We start from the raw sequence: 13544 nt of genomic DNA, 5'->3' as shown, positions 1-13544 counted from the left end.
AGAGAAGATGAGTTTAAACTTCCCATACAAAATTTGTGTGGCATGACTCATAGACGGATGGGCTCACACGTCCTCAAAGCACTACGCTGCTCGTCTCCTCGGTCATTATCTGCCCACTCAGACACACAGCTTCCTAAGTGAAACTGGCAGTATAAACACGGCCCATCTGTGACTGAATCTCCAACAAACTCAGTCATCTAACAGGAAAATGCATGGCATTTCTCAAGTGTATCGCCTTGCTGGTGAGGGTATCCCTCCTCTTCTGCTGTTTGTCTCTCAATAGCAACTTTTGCACCTCGTTAGCAGTAGAGAAAATGCGAGGCTGACAGAGGGCTGAAGCTAGCAGCTCCTTCAGAAAAGGCTGAAGAAGAAATAGACTGGTGGAGCCAGGCTCTGCCCTCCTTGCTACAGAAACAGAAGCACCTAGCAGAAAGCAACCAGGATCAAGAGGCCCCTGTACCCTGCTCCTATCAGGCAGAAGCCTAAATGAAGGGAGTGAATGGAGGCGAGTTCATGGTCAGGGCAGTGGGCGAACCCTCTCCTTGCCCCACCTGCCCCCTCCCAGCATGTCTGAACAACAGATATGAGGTACTGGACGAGGAAGGCCAGTCAAATGAGGGTGTGGATGATGGGCAATCTACACTAGAGACATCTCCACAGTCAGAAAGGCGTACTGCCCGTATCATCACCACACCCACAAGGAAGAAAAGAAGGGTTGTAGTCACTGGTGACTCCATCCTGAGGGGAACTGAGGGTCCAATACGCCGGGCAGACCCTCCTCACAGGGAAGTCTGCTGTCTCCCTGGAGCCCAGGTTAAGAACATAACTAGGAAACTCCCTAGTTTGATACAGTCCTTGGACTATTGCCCGTTACTGATTCTCCATGTAGGTGGAGATGAAGTTGCAACTTGCAGACCAAGAACAATCAAAGGGGACTTCAGGGCCTTGGGAAGGCTGGTAAAGGAGTCTGGGGCACAAGTTATTTTCTCCTCACTCCTTCCAGTTGCAGGCAGTGACATTGGAAGGAACAGACGCATCCAATCCATTAATCCATGGCTCCGTGGCTGGTGTCACCGCCACAATTTCGGGTTTTTTGACAACAGGATGGCCTACACGGCACCGGGCTTATAGGCATCTAATGGGAAACACCTTTCTCAAAGGGGAAAGAGGGTCTTTGCCCAAGAGGTTGCGGGGCTGATTGACAGGGCTTTAAACTAGATGCGAAGGGGGAGGGAGATGATAATATTAGGCTTCTCTGTGACAGGGTTAGAGGGATGGGGCGCTAGGAAGGGCCTTCAACCTGTTGCCCCGAGGCATGCTGGGGATGTTACATCACAAAGTCTTACGGAGATGAGCCAGGGACTCCTGACGTAGTCCAAGTCAGCAGGGAAACACCTGAGAAACACCCCAAGGGGTGCTCCTCTAAGAAGGCGTCACAGCCAACAGCCTGGCTGAAGTGCCTCTACACAAACGCATGCAGCATGGCCAACAAACGGGAGAAGTTGGAAGCTACCGTGCTGCTGGAAAGCTACAATAATATAGTGGCCATTACTGAAACCTGGTGGGATGAATCCTATGACTGGAATGTGGCTATCGATGGCTACAGGCTGTTCAGAAGGAACAGGCAAGGAGGGAGCAGCAGAGGTGTCGCCCTCTATGTTAAGCAAGAGATAGAGCGTGAAGAGACGTCCCTAAAGAACAGCCAAGAGAAGTTGAAAGCTTATGGGTAGGAATTAGAGACCGAGACAACATGGGGAACCTTGTGGTTGGTGTCTACTACAGGCCGCCTGATCAAGAGGAACCTACTGATGAAGCCTTCTTCCTCCAGCTACAGGAGGCATCGCGCTCGAAGGCTCTCATCCTGCCGGGGGATTTCAACAACCCCGACATCTGCTGGAAAAGTAACACGGTGAGCCGGAGACGATCCAGGAGGTTCTTGGAGTGCCTTGATGACAACTTCCTAAGACAGGAAATAGACAGCCCTACCCGAGGGGATGCCATACTGCACCTCATAGTCACCAACGCCAGTGAGCTCATCGGGGATGTCCAGATTGGAAGCAGCCTGGGCTGCAGTGACCACGCAGTGGCGGAGTTCACGGTCCTGAGGGATATGTGCCAGATGAGGAGCATAGTCAGGACCCTGAATTTCAGGAAAGCAAACCTCCGGCTCTTCAAGGAGTTAGTCAACAGGACCCCCTGGGAAACGGTCCTCAGGGACAAGGGGGCAGAACAGAGCTGGCAGATCTTCAAGGGTGCTTTCCATAGAGCACAAGAGCTCTCGATCCCCAGGTGTAAGAAATCAAGCAAGAAAGGGAAGAGACCAGCATGGCTGAGCTGGGACCTGCTGGTCAAACTAAAAGGCAAGAAGGAACTGCACAGGCAGTTCAAGCAGCATCAGGTGTCCTGGGGAGAGTATAGGGATGCTGCCTGGGTATGTAGGGATGAGGTCAGGAAGGCCAAGGCACAGCTGGAGCTGAACTTGGCCAGGGATGCTAAGAATAACAAGAAGGGCTTCTAAAGGTACGTCAACCAGAAAAGGAAGGTCAAGGGAAGCGCGTCCTCCCTGATGACTGAGAACGGCAAACTGGTAACGACAGATGAGGAGAAGGCTGAGGTTCTCAACAATTTTTTTTCCTCGGTCTTCACTGCCAGCCTCTCTCCTCACGCCTCCCGAGTTGAAGGACTGCAAGACGGGGACCTGCGGGACAAAGTCCCTCCTACTATAAGCGAAGACAAGGTTTGTGACCACCTGAGGAACCTGAATATACACAAGTCTATGGGACCTGATGAGATGCACCCCAGAGTCCTGAGGGAACTGGCTGATGTAGTTGCCAAGCCACTCTCCATGATATTTGAAAAGTCATGGCAGTCAGGGGAAGTCCCTGGCGACTGGAAAAAGGGAAACATCGCACCCATTTTTAAAAAGGGTAGAAAGGAGGACCCTGGGAACTGCCGCCCTGTCAGCCTCACCTCTCTGCCTGGGAAGATCATGGAACAGATCCTCCTAGAAGCTATGCTAAGGCACATGGAAGACCGGGAGGTGATTCGAGACAGACAGCATGGCTTCATCAGGGGCAAGTCCTGCCTGAGCAACCAAGTGGCTTTCTACAACGGAGTGACTGCATCAGTGGACAAAGGGAGAGCTATGGATATCATCTATCTGGACTTCTGCAAGGCCTTTGACACGGTCCCCCACAACAACCTTCTCTCTAAGTTGGAGAGATACGGATTTGATGGGTGGGCTGTTCGGTGGATAAGGAACTGGCTGGATGGTCACATCCACAGGGTGGTGCTCAATGGCTCGATGTCCAGATGGAGAGGGGTGACAAGTGGTGTCCCTCAGGGATCCATACTGGGACCAGTGCTGTTCAACATCTTCATCAATGACAAGGACAGTGGGATCAAGTGCACTCTCAGCAAGTTTGCCGACAACACTAAGCTGAGTGGTGCGGTCGATGTGCCAGAGGGACGGGATGTCATCCAGAGGGACCTGGACGAGCTAGAGAGGTGGCCCAAGCAAACCTCATGAAGTTCAACAAGGCCGAGTACAAGGTCCTACACTTGGGTCGGGACAACCCTCGTTATCAATACAGGGATGGTGTGATAGAGAGCAGCCCTGCGGAAAAGGACTTGGGGACACTGGTGGATGAAAAGCTGGACATGAGCCAACAATGTGCACTTGCAGCCCAGAAAGCCAACCGCATCCCGGGCTGCATCAAAAGAACCATGGCCGGCAGGTCCAGAGAGGGGATTCTGCCCCTCTCCTCTGCTCTCGTGAGACCCCACCTGCAGTACTGTGTCCAGCTCTGGAGCCCTCAGCACAAGGAGGACATGGACCTGTTGGAAGGGGTCCAGCAGAAGGCCACGAAGATGATCCAAGGGCTGGAGCGCCTCTGCTATGACGACAGGCTAAGAGAGTTTGGGTTGTTCAGCCTGGAGAAGAGAAGGCTCTGGGGAGACCTTAGAGCCCCTTCCAGTCCCTGAAGGGGCCTACAGGAAAGCTGGGGAGGGACTGTTGGCAAGGGCATGTAGCGACAGGACGAGGGACAATGGTTTAAACTCGAGCAGGGCAGGGTTAGATTAGACATTAGGATGAAGTTCTTCACACTGAGGGTGGTGAGACACTGGCCCAGATCGCCCAGAGAGGTGGCAGAGGCCCCATCCCTGGAGACATTCAAGGCCGGGCCTGATGAGGCCCTGAGCAACTTGATCGAGTTGAAAATGTCCCTGCTCACTGCAGGGGGGTTGGACTAGATGGCCTTTAAAGGTCCCTTCCATCCCAACACATTCTGTGATTCTATGAAAACTCTTGTATTCTAAGTGGGGTTTGGTGAAAATTACTTCCGTTTTAAGGTATTCAGTAGACTTGGGTAAAGTACCGACGTTACAGGGACACAGTGTCATCTCTGAGCGCTGTCCTGTCATTTCAATACCTGTAGACACAGTTGGGGGTGCTGCTGTCCCTCAGCAGTCTACATTAAGAGGACTTTGGCTAGGACACAAAGAGGACTTTCAGTGTATGACAGGGTTGCTTTGGCACAGGCGATATGGGCACAAAATAGCTTACCAGCAAGTGACTTAAAACACAGCCCACAAGACACCTCTGGCTAACTGCTCAGAAATATTTCAGAGGAGTCTTGATAAAATTTTTTCTCTTCTCAACAATCCTGCTGCACCCTTCCACCCCCCTCAAATAAAAATCCCATCCTTTTGGGGATTCAGCCCTACAAACTCATTTTGGTCTTCAAAGTAGTTAAGGCTTTCAAGTAAATATCAGTATTTCAAGTAATTATCAGTAAATATCAAGAGGGCCACTAAGAGAACTTTGAAAATACTCTGAGGTAAGTCTTAAAAAAAAAAAAAAAAAAAACGGAACACCATAGCAGCACAAAACTCTCAACTGAAAAGTGACGTTTCTGCCTGGCTTCCTATGAGAGGTCTCATTCCTAGTCCCTAGTAGAAAACACGTAGGGCATGCCCCACACAGCCCTATATCCAGCCATCTCCCTCAGCTCCAGCCTTGAAAAAAACCACACAAATTCTTTCATAGTCTTTACCTCTTGCTTGGCATTTTCAATTCTGGTTCGTTCCTCTTCTTGTTGAGCTTGCATGGTAGCAACTTTCTGCTTCATATCAAACAGTTGCTTCTCGTGCTCATCTTCTATCTCTGCCTTCTCTTTTTCCCATTGCTCCAGCATCTCCTGCAGCTCTGAATGATGCCCATCCTGCTCACTTGCCTGATGAGTGGAGGAAAAGACTTCAAGATGAAGTTTGCAGTCCAGAGAGCCAACAGCATTCTGGCTGGCATCAAAAGAAGCATGGCTAGCAGATCAAGGGAGGTGATTCTGCCTCTCTGCTCCGCTCTGGGGAAACACCCCCCCCACCCTCGCAGGGCTGCCTCCAGCTCTGGGGGCACCAACATCAGAAGCACATGGACCTCGTAGAGCAGGGCCAGAGGAGGCCACAGAGATGATCAGAGGGCTGGAGCCTCTCTGCTGTGAGGACAGGCTGAGAGAATTGGAGGGGGTTCAGCCTAGAGAAGAGAAGGCCCCAGGGAGACCTTAGAGCCCCTTCCAGTCCCTAAAGGGGCTCCAGGAGAGATGGGCAGGGACTCTGGATCAGGGAGGGGAGCCATAGGATGAGGGGGAACAGTTTTAAACTGGAAGAGGGAAAATTTAGAGGAGATATTAGGAAGAAATTTTTTGCTGTGAGAGTGGTGAGACACTGGCCCAGGTTGCCCAGAGAAGCTGGGGATGCCCCATCCCTGGAGGTGTTCAAGGCCAGGTTGGACAGGGCTTGGAGCAACCTGGTCTGGTGGGAGGTGTCCCACTGGCATGGGGGTAGGAACTAGAAGATCTTTTAAGGTCTCTTCCAACCCAAACCATTCAGTCATTTGATGAAGTCTCAGCCAAGCTCCTCAAAACAGCATAGGCTCACAGTCTCTATTTTCAAAGCTCGGCTCCCTTTTCATCAAGGAAAAGGTGCAGACGGACTGCAGGGCCAGAAAGGGACCAGACCCTCGTGCCCTCCTCACAAGACAGGCCACGAACTCAAGTACCAGGAACAAGGGGCCTGTTCCGTCTGCTCCGATACCTCTGTCAGCTGCCAAAGGACAGAAAGGAAGGAACAAAGTTCCCCCGCCTGCAGCTGGCAGCAGCGTTAGGAGTCTATTCCATGGCGGGCGGGAGTCTGGGAAGATCCCAGCCCTTTGCTGCCATGCTTTGGGTGGGGACCACCCAACCTTCTGCTGAACTCCTCTTACGCCCACACGCAACCCGTGGCTGCATTTACTGTCCCACCAGAGTCCTGGGGGTCTCCACGTGCCTTCAAGGACGAGCCACTGGCTCTGCTGCCTGGCCCGGCACCATGTCGCCCGTGACAGACGACTGCTGCCATTTCACACGCTCAGGCTGTTCTTCTCCTCAAGCCAGCCCACAAAGCTTGCTTGAAGGATTCAGAAGCATATTGTTTCCTACCACGTCTTGCAGGAGCTTGTTTATCTCCCCTTGGTGGTCGGCCTCCCGAAGTTTGAGGGTGTCCTTATGCTGCTGTTCTTTCTGCAGGAGCTCTTGCACCATGTCTTCCCGCTCCTGCTTCAGGAGAGACCTCTCTGCTTCCAGCTCCCACTGAAGGCACTTCACTTCCCCTGCAAACACGACAAATGGCAAGAGTCAGAGTCTGCACAAACCACGGTTCTGCCTTTACTGACCTTACGCCCTTTGAGTTTCCGTGGAGGAGGGGTCTGTCTCCAGCTCCTTCACTCCTCAGAAGCACTGCGGACAGAGAGCTGGTTTCATACCACCTTGCCTAGGCAGGGGATCACCAGAAACATGAGTCGCTCACCTTGGATCACCTCCTTGGCCTGCACCACTGTGTGAAGCTGGGTTTCAAGATGACTCCTGGCGATCTCCAGTGCAGATAAGTGCTGCTGAGCCTCAAACAAGCTGGATTCCAGGGTCTCCTTTGCTGACCTGCAAAGCGTGAATACAGAGAGAAAGGAGCTGCTTGCTCCTGACGCCCACAGGGAGTTGTTCCAGGAAGAAGCGGTGCAAGATCCCTACCCCTGCCTACGGAAAAAGGCTCGCATGGAAACTCGTACATAGAAAGGCTATTCCTGCCCTTGAAAATAGCAATGCGGGCCCCTCCGAGGGAATGGCCAGGCTTCCCTTGTCACCTGGCAGCACACGGAAAGCCCAGCCAAATTGGACTGCAACAGCCAAATCTTCACTTGCTGGGGTCTGATCCGTGACACACGGGCAGCTGTGCCCACAGAGTCCGTGCCAGCAAGCAAAACTTGGATAGACAATGGAGGATGTATCTTCAAGAAGGAGAACAAGCACACAGTTCTGATCACGCCACTCTCTGGCAGTCCAAAGTAAATATGTCCATAGTAACAGACATCAGTGATGGGCAGGAACCCCTGAAGGCTGGCGAGAATTCAAGAGAGGTTTCCCTGCTGCTGGTGTAACCAACTCCAGGTCCTGCACCACACTAACACGAGTGAGCTTACAAACAGAAGGCCCTCCGCATTTTCTGCAGGAGCCTCTGGCTTCTCCTGAAGGGCAGCGTCCTGCTCACAACCTCCATAAGCAATAGCCGTGAATTCTGAAGATCCCACCTCAAACTACGTGACAAGGAAAGATCGATGTTCAAATGCACAGAACAAGAATCCCAGACCAGAGAGAAACTTCACGTTCTGGGAAACGTCTGCGTGGTTTCATTACGGCTCCATTCAGAGCCCACACGGCTTGCTGTGGACGTCACAGAGGACCGTGTAAGGGGGCATAAACATGAGCCCAAGGCTCAGGAGAGCTTTGCCAGCTTCAGCTGTCAGAAAAATAACCTTCAAATCAAGGCAGACTTCTTTTTTTTCCTTGAAATTCTTCCATTTTCTGTCCATGGAAGTGAAAACATGTGAAAAGCACGCAGGATGCCATTGATGCCCGTGTAACCATTGTCACCTGTATTATTACAGACATTAAAGAACGTCCTGCCCAGGGTCTCCTCCCTGCCCTTACCTGGCCTCTGCCAGCTGCTCCAAAAGGCCTTGTCTCTCCCGCTCCAGGGCTGCCAGTCGCACCTCCAGGGCAGCCTTCTCCCGCACCAGCAACTCCTTCTCTGCGCACACCTCGGCCAGTGCGTGCCCTTGGCGAGAGGACTCCTGGCGCAACTGCTCCAGGCCACTGCGAGACGACTCTTGCTGGCGGGAAACCTGAAAGCGGGACAAAATGCAGTGAGAGTCTCTTCTCTGGAGCTCTGTCCATAGCCAGCCAGTGCCACTTCTCAATCATCTGGAGGAGAAAGAGCCCCTGTGCTGTGGGCGGAAAGCTTCAGAGCATCTGCTGTACGTGTTTTCATGCAAAAATATTGCATTTCCCAGAACTGCCACCTTGCAAACTAAAATTCCATCAGAATCTATTCCAGTGCTGGAAATATTCAGGAAAGGTTGAGCAAATGCAGCTTTCCTTGCTGAAGAAAGGGAAAATACATATGGTTTCTCCTTCTAGGAAAAAAAAAAAAAAAGATCAAAGTGTCACCTACTTCAGTGTGTAAAGCAGTTGGATGCAACAAGGTGACGCCTGGCAAGGAAACAGCCCTTGTGCTGAGCGGTGTCATTTGGCAATATGTGAAAGTCTGGCTGATGTGGCCAAAGAGATGTTAGACTGTTTGTACAGTAGTTCATGGCAACAATACTGTTTCTTCGTCTTACACAAAGAAGTTGTCCAATATACCTTGCTGGTGTTCAAGCTTGAAGCATGATCTTTTAGTTTTTTCTTCAGTATAACACCTCTGCTGTGTGTGTGCCAGACATGCCACCAACTCCAAAACTAAGACTATCTAACAGAGAACAGACCAAACAAATTTCTCAAAGTTATCCCATAACACCCCAGAGTGTACAATATGGAACTGACATTTAAATAATGACAAACTCCCTAGTGTCCTCCAGTGACATGACTCTCCCAAGCTCTTTTTCCAGGGAACCAAAATCTGTCAGTCCAGAGCGAAGAGTCTTGTGTGATCACCTATTTCTCATCTTCTTCCTCACAGCCTAAAGAGACTCTAACAATTCACAGAATACTACAATCATAGAATCATTTAAGTTGGAAAAGACACATAAGATCATTGAGTCCAACTGTAAACCTAATACTGTCAAGTCCAGCACTAAAGCATGTCCCCAGGTGCTACATATACACGTCTTTTAAATACCTCCAGGGATGGTGACTCCACCACTTCCCTGGGCAGCCTGCTACAATGCTTGATAAGCTTTTCGGTGAAATATTTCTGAATATCCAATCTGAACCTCCCCTGGTGCAACTTGAGGCTGTTTCCTCTCAGCCTATTGCCTGTTGCTTGTGAGAAGAGATCAACCCCCAACTCGCTGCACCCTCCTTTCAGGTAGTTGTAGAGAGCGAGAAGGTCTCCCCTCAGCCTCCTTTTCTCCAGGCTGAACGCCCCCAGCTCCCTCAGCTGCTCCTCACAAGACTTGCACTCCAGACCCTTCACCAGCTTCATTGCCCTTCTCTGGACATGCTCCAGCCCCTCAATGTCTTTCCTGTAGTGAGGGGCCCAAAACTGGACACGGCACTTGAGATGGGGCCTCACAGTGACAAGTACAGGGGGACGATCACTTCCCTGGTCCTGCTGGCCATACTATTGCTAATACAGGCCAGGATGTTGTTGGCCTTCTTGGCCACCTGGGCACACTGCTGGCTTATAGTCAGGCAGCTCATAATCAGCTGGCTGTCAACCAACACTCCCAGGTCCTCTTCTGCCAGGCAGCTCTCCAGCCAAAGTTGCATGTATGTCTTAAAATACAATTTTAAATAATTTCAAAATGTCACTCCCATTCTTAGCCATACAAGACAGCAAACATTGACCTGCAGCTTTGTCCCACTCTCTAGGCTCAAACAAATGGAGTTTTGAAAGTTGCAGACTCCACAACAAAAATCAGAAATAGAAACATGCAGGCTTTTGCCTCAAAGGATTCAGAGCTACACAGTTTGTTTCTTTTGCCACATGTGAGAGTAGTAGCCCCACTCAGATTCATGGACAATACATCCTCTGTCTGGCTATCAAAAGCCAAAAAGGAGGCCAACACAGACAGCTTCACCCAGCCAAGCAGCCAAACGCCCACCCAGAAGCACCAGGTCTTTGGTCTCACCTGAAGGAGTTTCTCTTGGGTTTCTTCCTTCTCCTCTGCCAGCATCCCCAGCTCTACTCGCAGCTCCTCTTGTTGCTCCTCTGCTTTCTTCAGCAGCTGCTCCAGGTGGGCTTTCTCTGCACAGAGCTCACTCTTTGCTCTTCTACACAAGCTCAGCTTCTCCTGGGCAGAGATCTTTGCTCTCTCCATCTCATCCACTTTACACAACAGAGCCTCATTCTCTTGCTCCAGCTGCAATCACAGAAGCACAGAGGAAGGTTTGGCTTGGACAGAAAAAGGAACAATTCCATATTCAGTCAGTCACACTCTCAGAAGGCAAGAAGTCTGAGAAGCAGCAGCAGCTGGAGACAAACACCTGCCAAGATGTTGGCAACTGATGTTGCTAACTCTGCTCACCTGCAGCACAAGTTTGTTCAGTTGCACTTTGTCCAACGCAAGAGCTTCATTGATACAGCTCATGTTTGCTGTTGCAACACGTAGATCAGCAAGTTCAGCACTCAGCTTATTCTGAGCCCCTGTCAGCTCTGCCACCGACTGCTCGGCCTGAAGACACAAAAGAACAACATGACAACAAAGGGGGGAAATCCCTGCCTTGAGCAGCACCTCCACATCCCCTGCGTCTCGCTGACATCCTCCCAGTTCAGTGCTCCCAAGAAGCACGTGCCAACAAACTACCCCAAGGAGCCTGCGGGGTCTCATCACCGTTTTCCAAGAAGGAGAACAGCACATTCCCTGGCATCTACTGCCAGAAAAAAAAGCATCTCTGCTGGTCTTGCTATCACAAGGTGACCAGACCTTCTCCAGGGCCACTCTAAGCTCCTGTTTCTCTTGCTTCAGCAGATCCATCTCAAGGTGCGATTCCTCCAGCGTCTCTCTCGCAACTGCCAACTCATGCTGTAACAAGGAATGGTTTTCTTCAAGTGCCACCAAGTCCTTCAGTCTAGGAGAAGGGGAAAGACAAACAAGTTGTCAATGTAAAAACGTTCCCGTTTCCAAAATCAGGAGTACATATTGTGTCCCAGATATGGCAGCTGGAATGATTTCCAATGGCTTTGTATCTACACCTAAAGAACGCCGGCATTTCCTGACTAGAGCTGCATCACTCTCTGTCGTTGATGAAACATCCCTCATTGAGAAAGTAAAACAAGCTCCCAGAAATCACAGAACGTTTCCAAACAGTTCAGGTACTCGCAACAGCTTCCTGCCTCTTAGTTCTCTCTCTCTCCCCTTTTTGATACATTGGATACAAGACTTTCCAAAGTCTTTTTGGGGTAAGACAGGCTTTTTAAATCCAGATTAATATTCCCATAGTTACTCTTGCTTTCAGCAGTGAATGGATCAAAGAGCCTGCAATCTATTTGGGGAGGAGATGTGTAGGAATTTCCAATCCAATAATCACAGGATCACAGGATGATTCAGGCAGGCAGGGACCCCAGGAGGCTTCTAGCCCAATCTTCAGCTCAAAGCAGCTCGGGTCAGCTATGGGATCAGACCAGGTTGCTCGAGGCTCTATCCAGTTGAGTCTTCCAAATTTACAGGGATGGAATCTGTACAACCTCTCTGAGCAACCTGTTCTGCTGCATGAATTTTTGTTCTCCTTAAATCCAGGCTGAACGTCTCCTGTTTCAGCTTATGCCTGTCAACTTCTCTGGTCAGGTTTGGAATGATCTTTTTAAAGGGTGTTAAAGAAAGTACAAGGAGGCAACTATGCTGTATGCCAGTAGATAGCCAGACCTGCCCATGTGCTCCCTTCATCATTCTATGCTATAAATGATGAGCATGTAAAATTCATTCTTTAATGATGTGCCTCCTAAGGTCCAGCAACACCCATCCCTGCCCAGAGAAAGCTTTAACGCTCACAGGAGCTCCTGGTCACGACGTGCTCTCTCCATCATCTGTTGCTGCTCCACCTTTTCCCCCTGGGCTGAATCTTCCTTCAGCTGCAGTTCAGTGTTACTTTGACGCAGACACGAAGCTTCTTGCTCCGTTGCTTTAAGCTGTTGCTGTAGATCTTCCCTGGTTTTCTCAAGGTTTGCACAGTCACTGCAGAGACAAAGCTCAGTCAGAAGAATAGAGGCCTGAAGAGCCGCAGATCCCATTTTCATCACTCCAGGATGGAGTTGTGGGGAGCATGGTAAGGAAGAACATGCTCTTCCCTTCACAAGGTAACTGAAGAGGGAAAGAGAAAGGAAGGCAGGCTTTTGCCTTCATTCAGTGAAAAGCAGTGGCTAGGAAAGGGCACCCAAAGAACAGAACTCAGAGAGGCAGCATGTCAACAGGGAGGCGTCTTGTATTCCAACATTGCTCTGAATCTCCAAGACAGTCTTAGGATTCACAGTAGAGCAGGAAAAGCAGTGACAGGAGGACACTAAAGCACCAAAAAGAGGCATACGTATGGTGGGGCATGCGAGTTCTTTGCCCATAACACCTCTGAACTCCCAGAACCGTAAGCAGATTGCCTCTAGAATGCAGGAGGAGGAGGAAACACTCACCTTCTGAGTACTTCTACCAGAGACTGGAGGTGCTGCTGGTGGCTGCTGGATGTCTTGCATTCCTCCTCCAGTTGCTCAAGCCTTTGCTGCAGCTTCCTGCACTTCTCTTCCTGCTGCCTGTGCTGGTGCTGCAGGAAATTGATAGACTCCTGCCTGGCAGAAAGCTCTTCTTTTAGGGCCTGGAAAGAATGGCAGAGAAAAAGCACAGACAAGCAATAAGTAGCAGGAAAGATGGCTCCAGATAGCCGTGAGAAGAAGCAAGCAGACAGACAGCTCACCTGAAGGCAAAAGCTGTGATGAGGGGGTGGAGATCAAGGAGAGAAAAGCAGTAGAACACAGAGCTGGTGAGATTGGCAAGGCAATACGGTACCAAGGGTGGGATGGCTAGAAAGAAATTGGCTAAATAAATGGAAAAGTTTTAATCTAAGTGAGGCATTAGCATCTGAGCCTGTTGACAGTGGTGAAGACAAACAGAAATTCTCACCTGTGCTGCTCTTCTCCTCCTTGCCAGTGCTTGCTGAACCAATACAAAGGCATCTTCTGCACCAACGGAGCTCAAAAGGGAGAGGACGTTGCTAGTCTCTGCATGCTGTGAACCGTCAGTGCAGATAATGCTGACTGTGCTGTCACTGTCATCTAACACCATCTGAAAGCCCACATCAAGCTGTTACTCTTTGCTCATGCTACTTGGTATTCTTTATCTATTTCTCCTTTTTCCCCCCACTTCACCCTAAAGTCATGAAAAACTCAATTATCTCATTTCTTCAGTCAACAAAGAAGTTTTGTCCCTGTGGCCACAAGTATTCCAGGGATTTCTTAATACAGACACTATAAACAAGATGAAAAAAGTGTGAAGTGGCTGGAGGCTGCCTGAACGCTCAAGTTTCTTG

General features: G+C 50.2%; 1 protein-coding gene across 1 annotated transcript in view; it reads right to left on the bottom strand.

Annotated features, from left to right (window-relative positions):
- CEP250 (centrosomal protein 250) overlaps positions 1-13544 on the bottom strand; it is a 34142-nt gene that overhangs the window by 13533 nt on the left and 7065 nt on the right. Inside the window, exons 9-18 of the mRNA XM_054218464.1 lie at positions 13139-13300; positions 12655-12833; positions 12023-12205; positions 10958-11102; positions 10559-10705; positions 10163-10393; positions 8019-8212; positions 6844-6971; positions 6477-6646; positions 5058-5237 (exon numbers count right to left, since the gene is read on the bottom strand). Coding sequence (XP_054074439.1) covers positions 5058-5237; positions 6477-6646; positions 6844-6971; positions 8019-8212; positions 10163-10393; positions 10559-10705; positions 10958-11102; positions 12023-12205; positions 12655-12833; positions 13139-13300 — 1719 coding nt within the window. The remainder of the gene's footprint in view (positions 1-5057; positions 5238-6476; positions 6647-6843; positions 6972-8018; positions 8213-10162; positions 10394-10558; positions 10706-10957; positions 11103-12022; positions 12206-12654; positions 12834-13138; positions 13301-13544) is intronic.

This window comes from Rissa tridactyla, chromosome 12, assembly GCF_028500815.1.
Source record: "Rissa tridactyla isolate bRisTri1 chromosome 12, bRisTri1.patW.cur.20221130, whole genome shotgun sequence".
Taxonomy (NCBI): domain Eukaryota; kingdom Metazoa; phylum Chordata; class Aves; order Charadriiformes; family Laridae; genus Rissa; species Rissa tridactyla.
The sequence above is the reverse complement of the archived record's forward strand: the minus strand, read 5'-3'. Positions and strand labels throughout refer to the sequence as shown.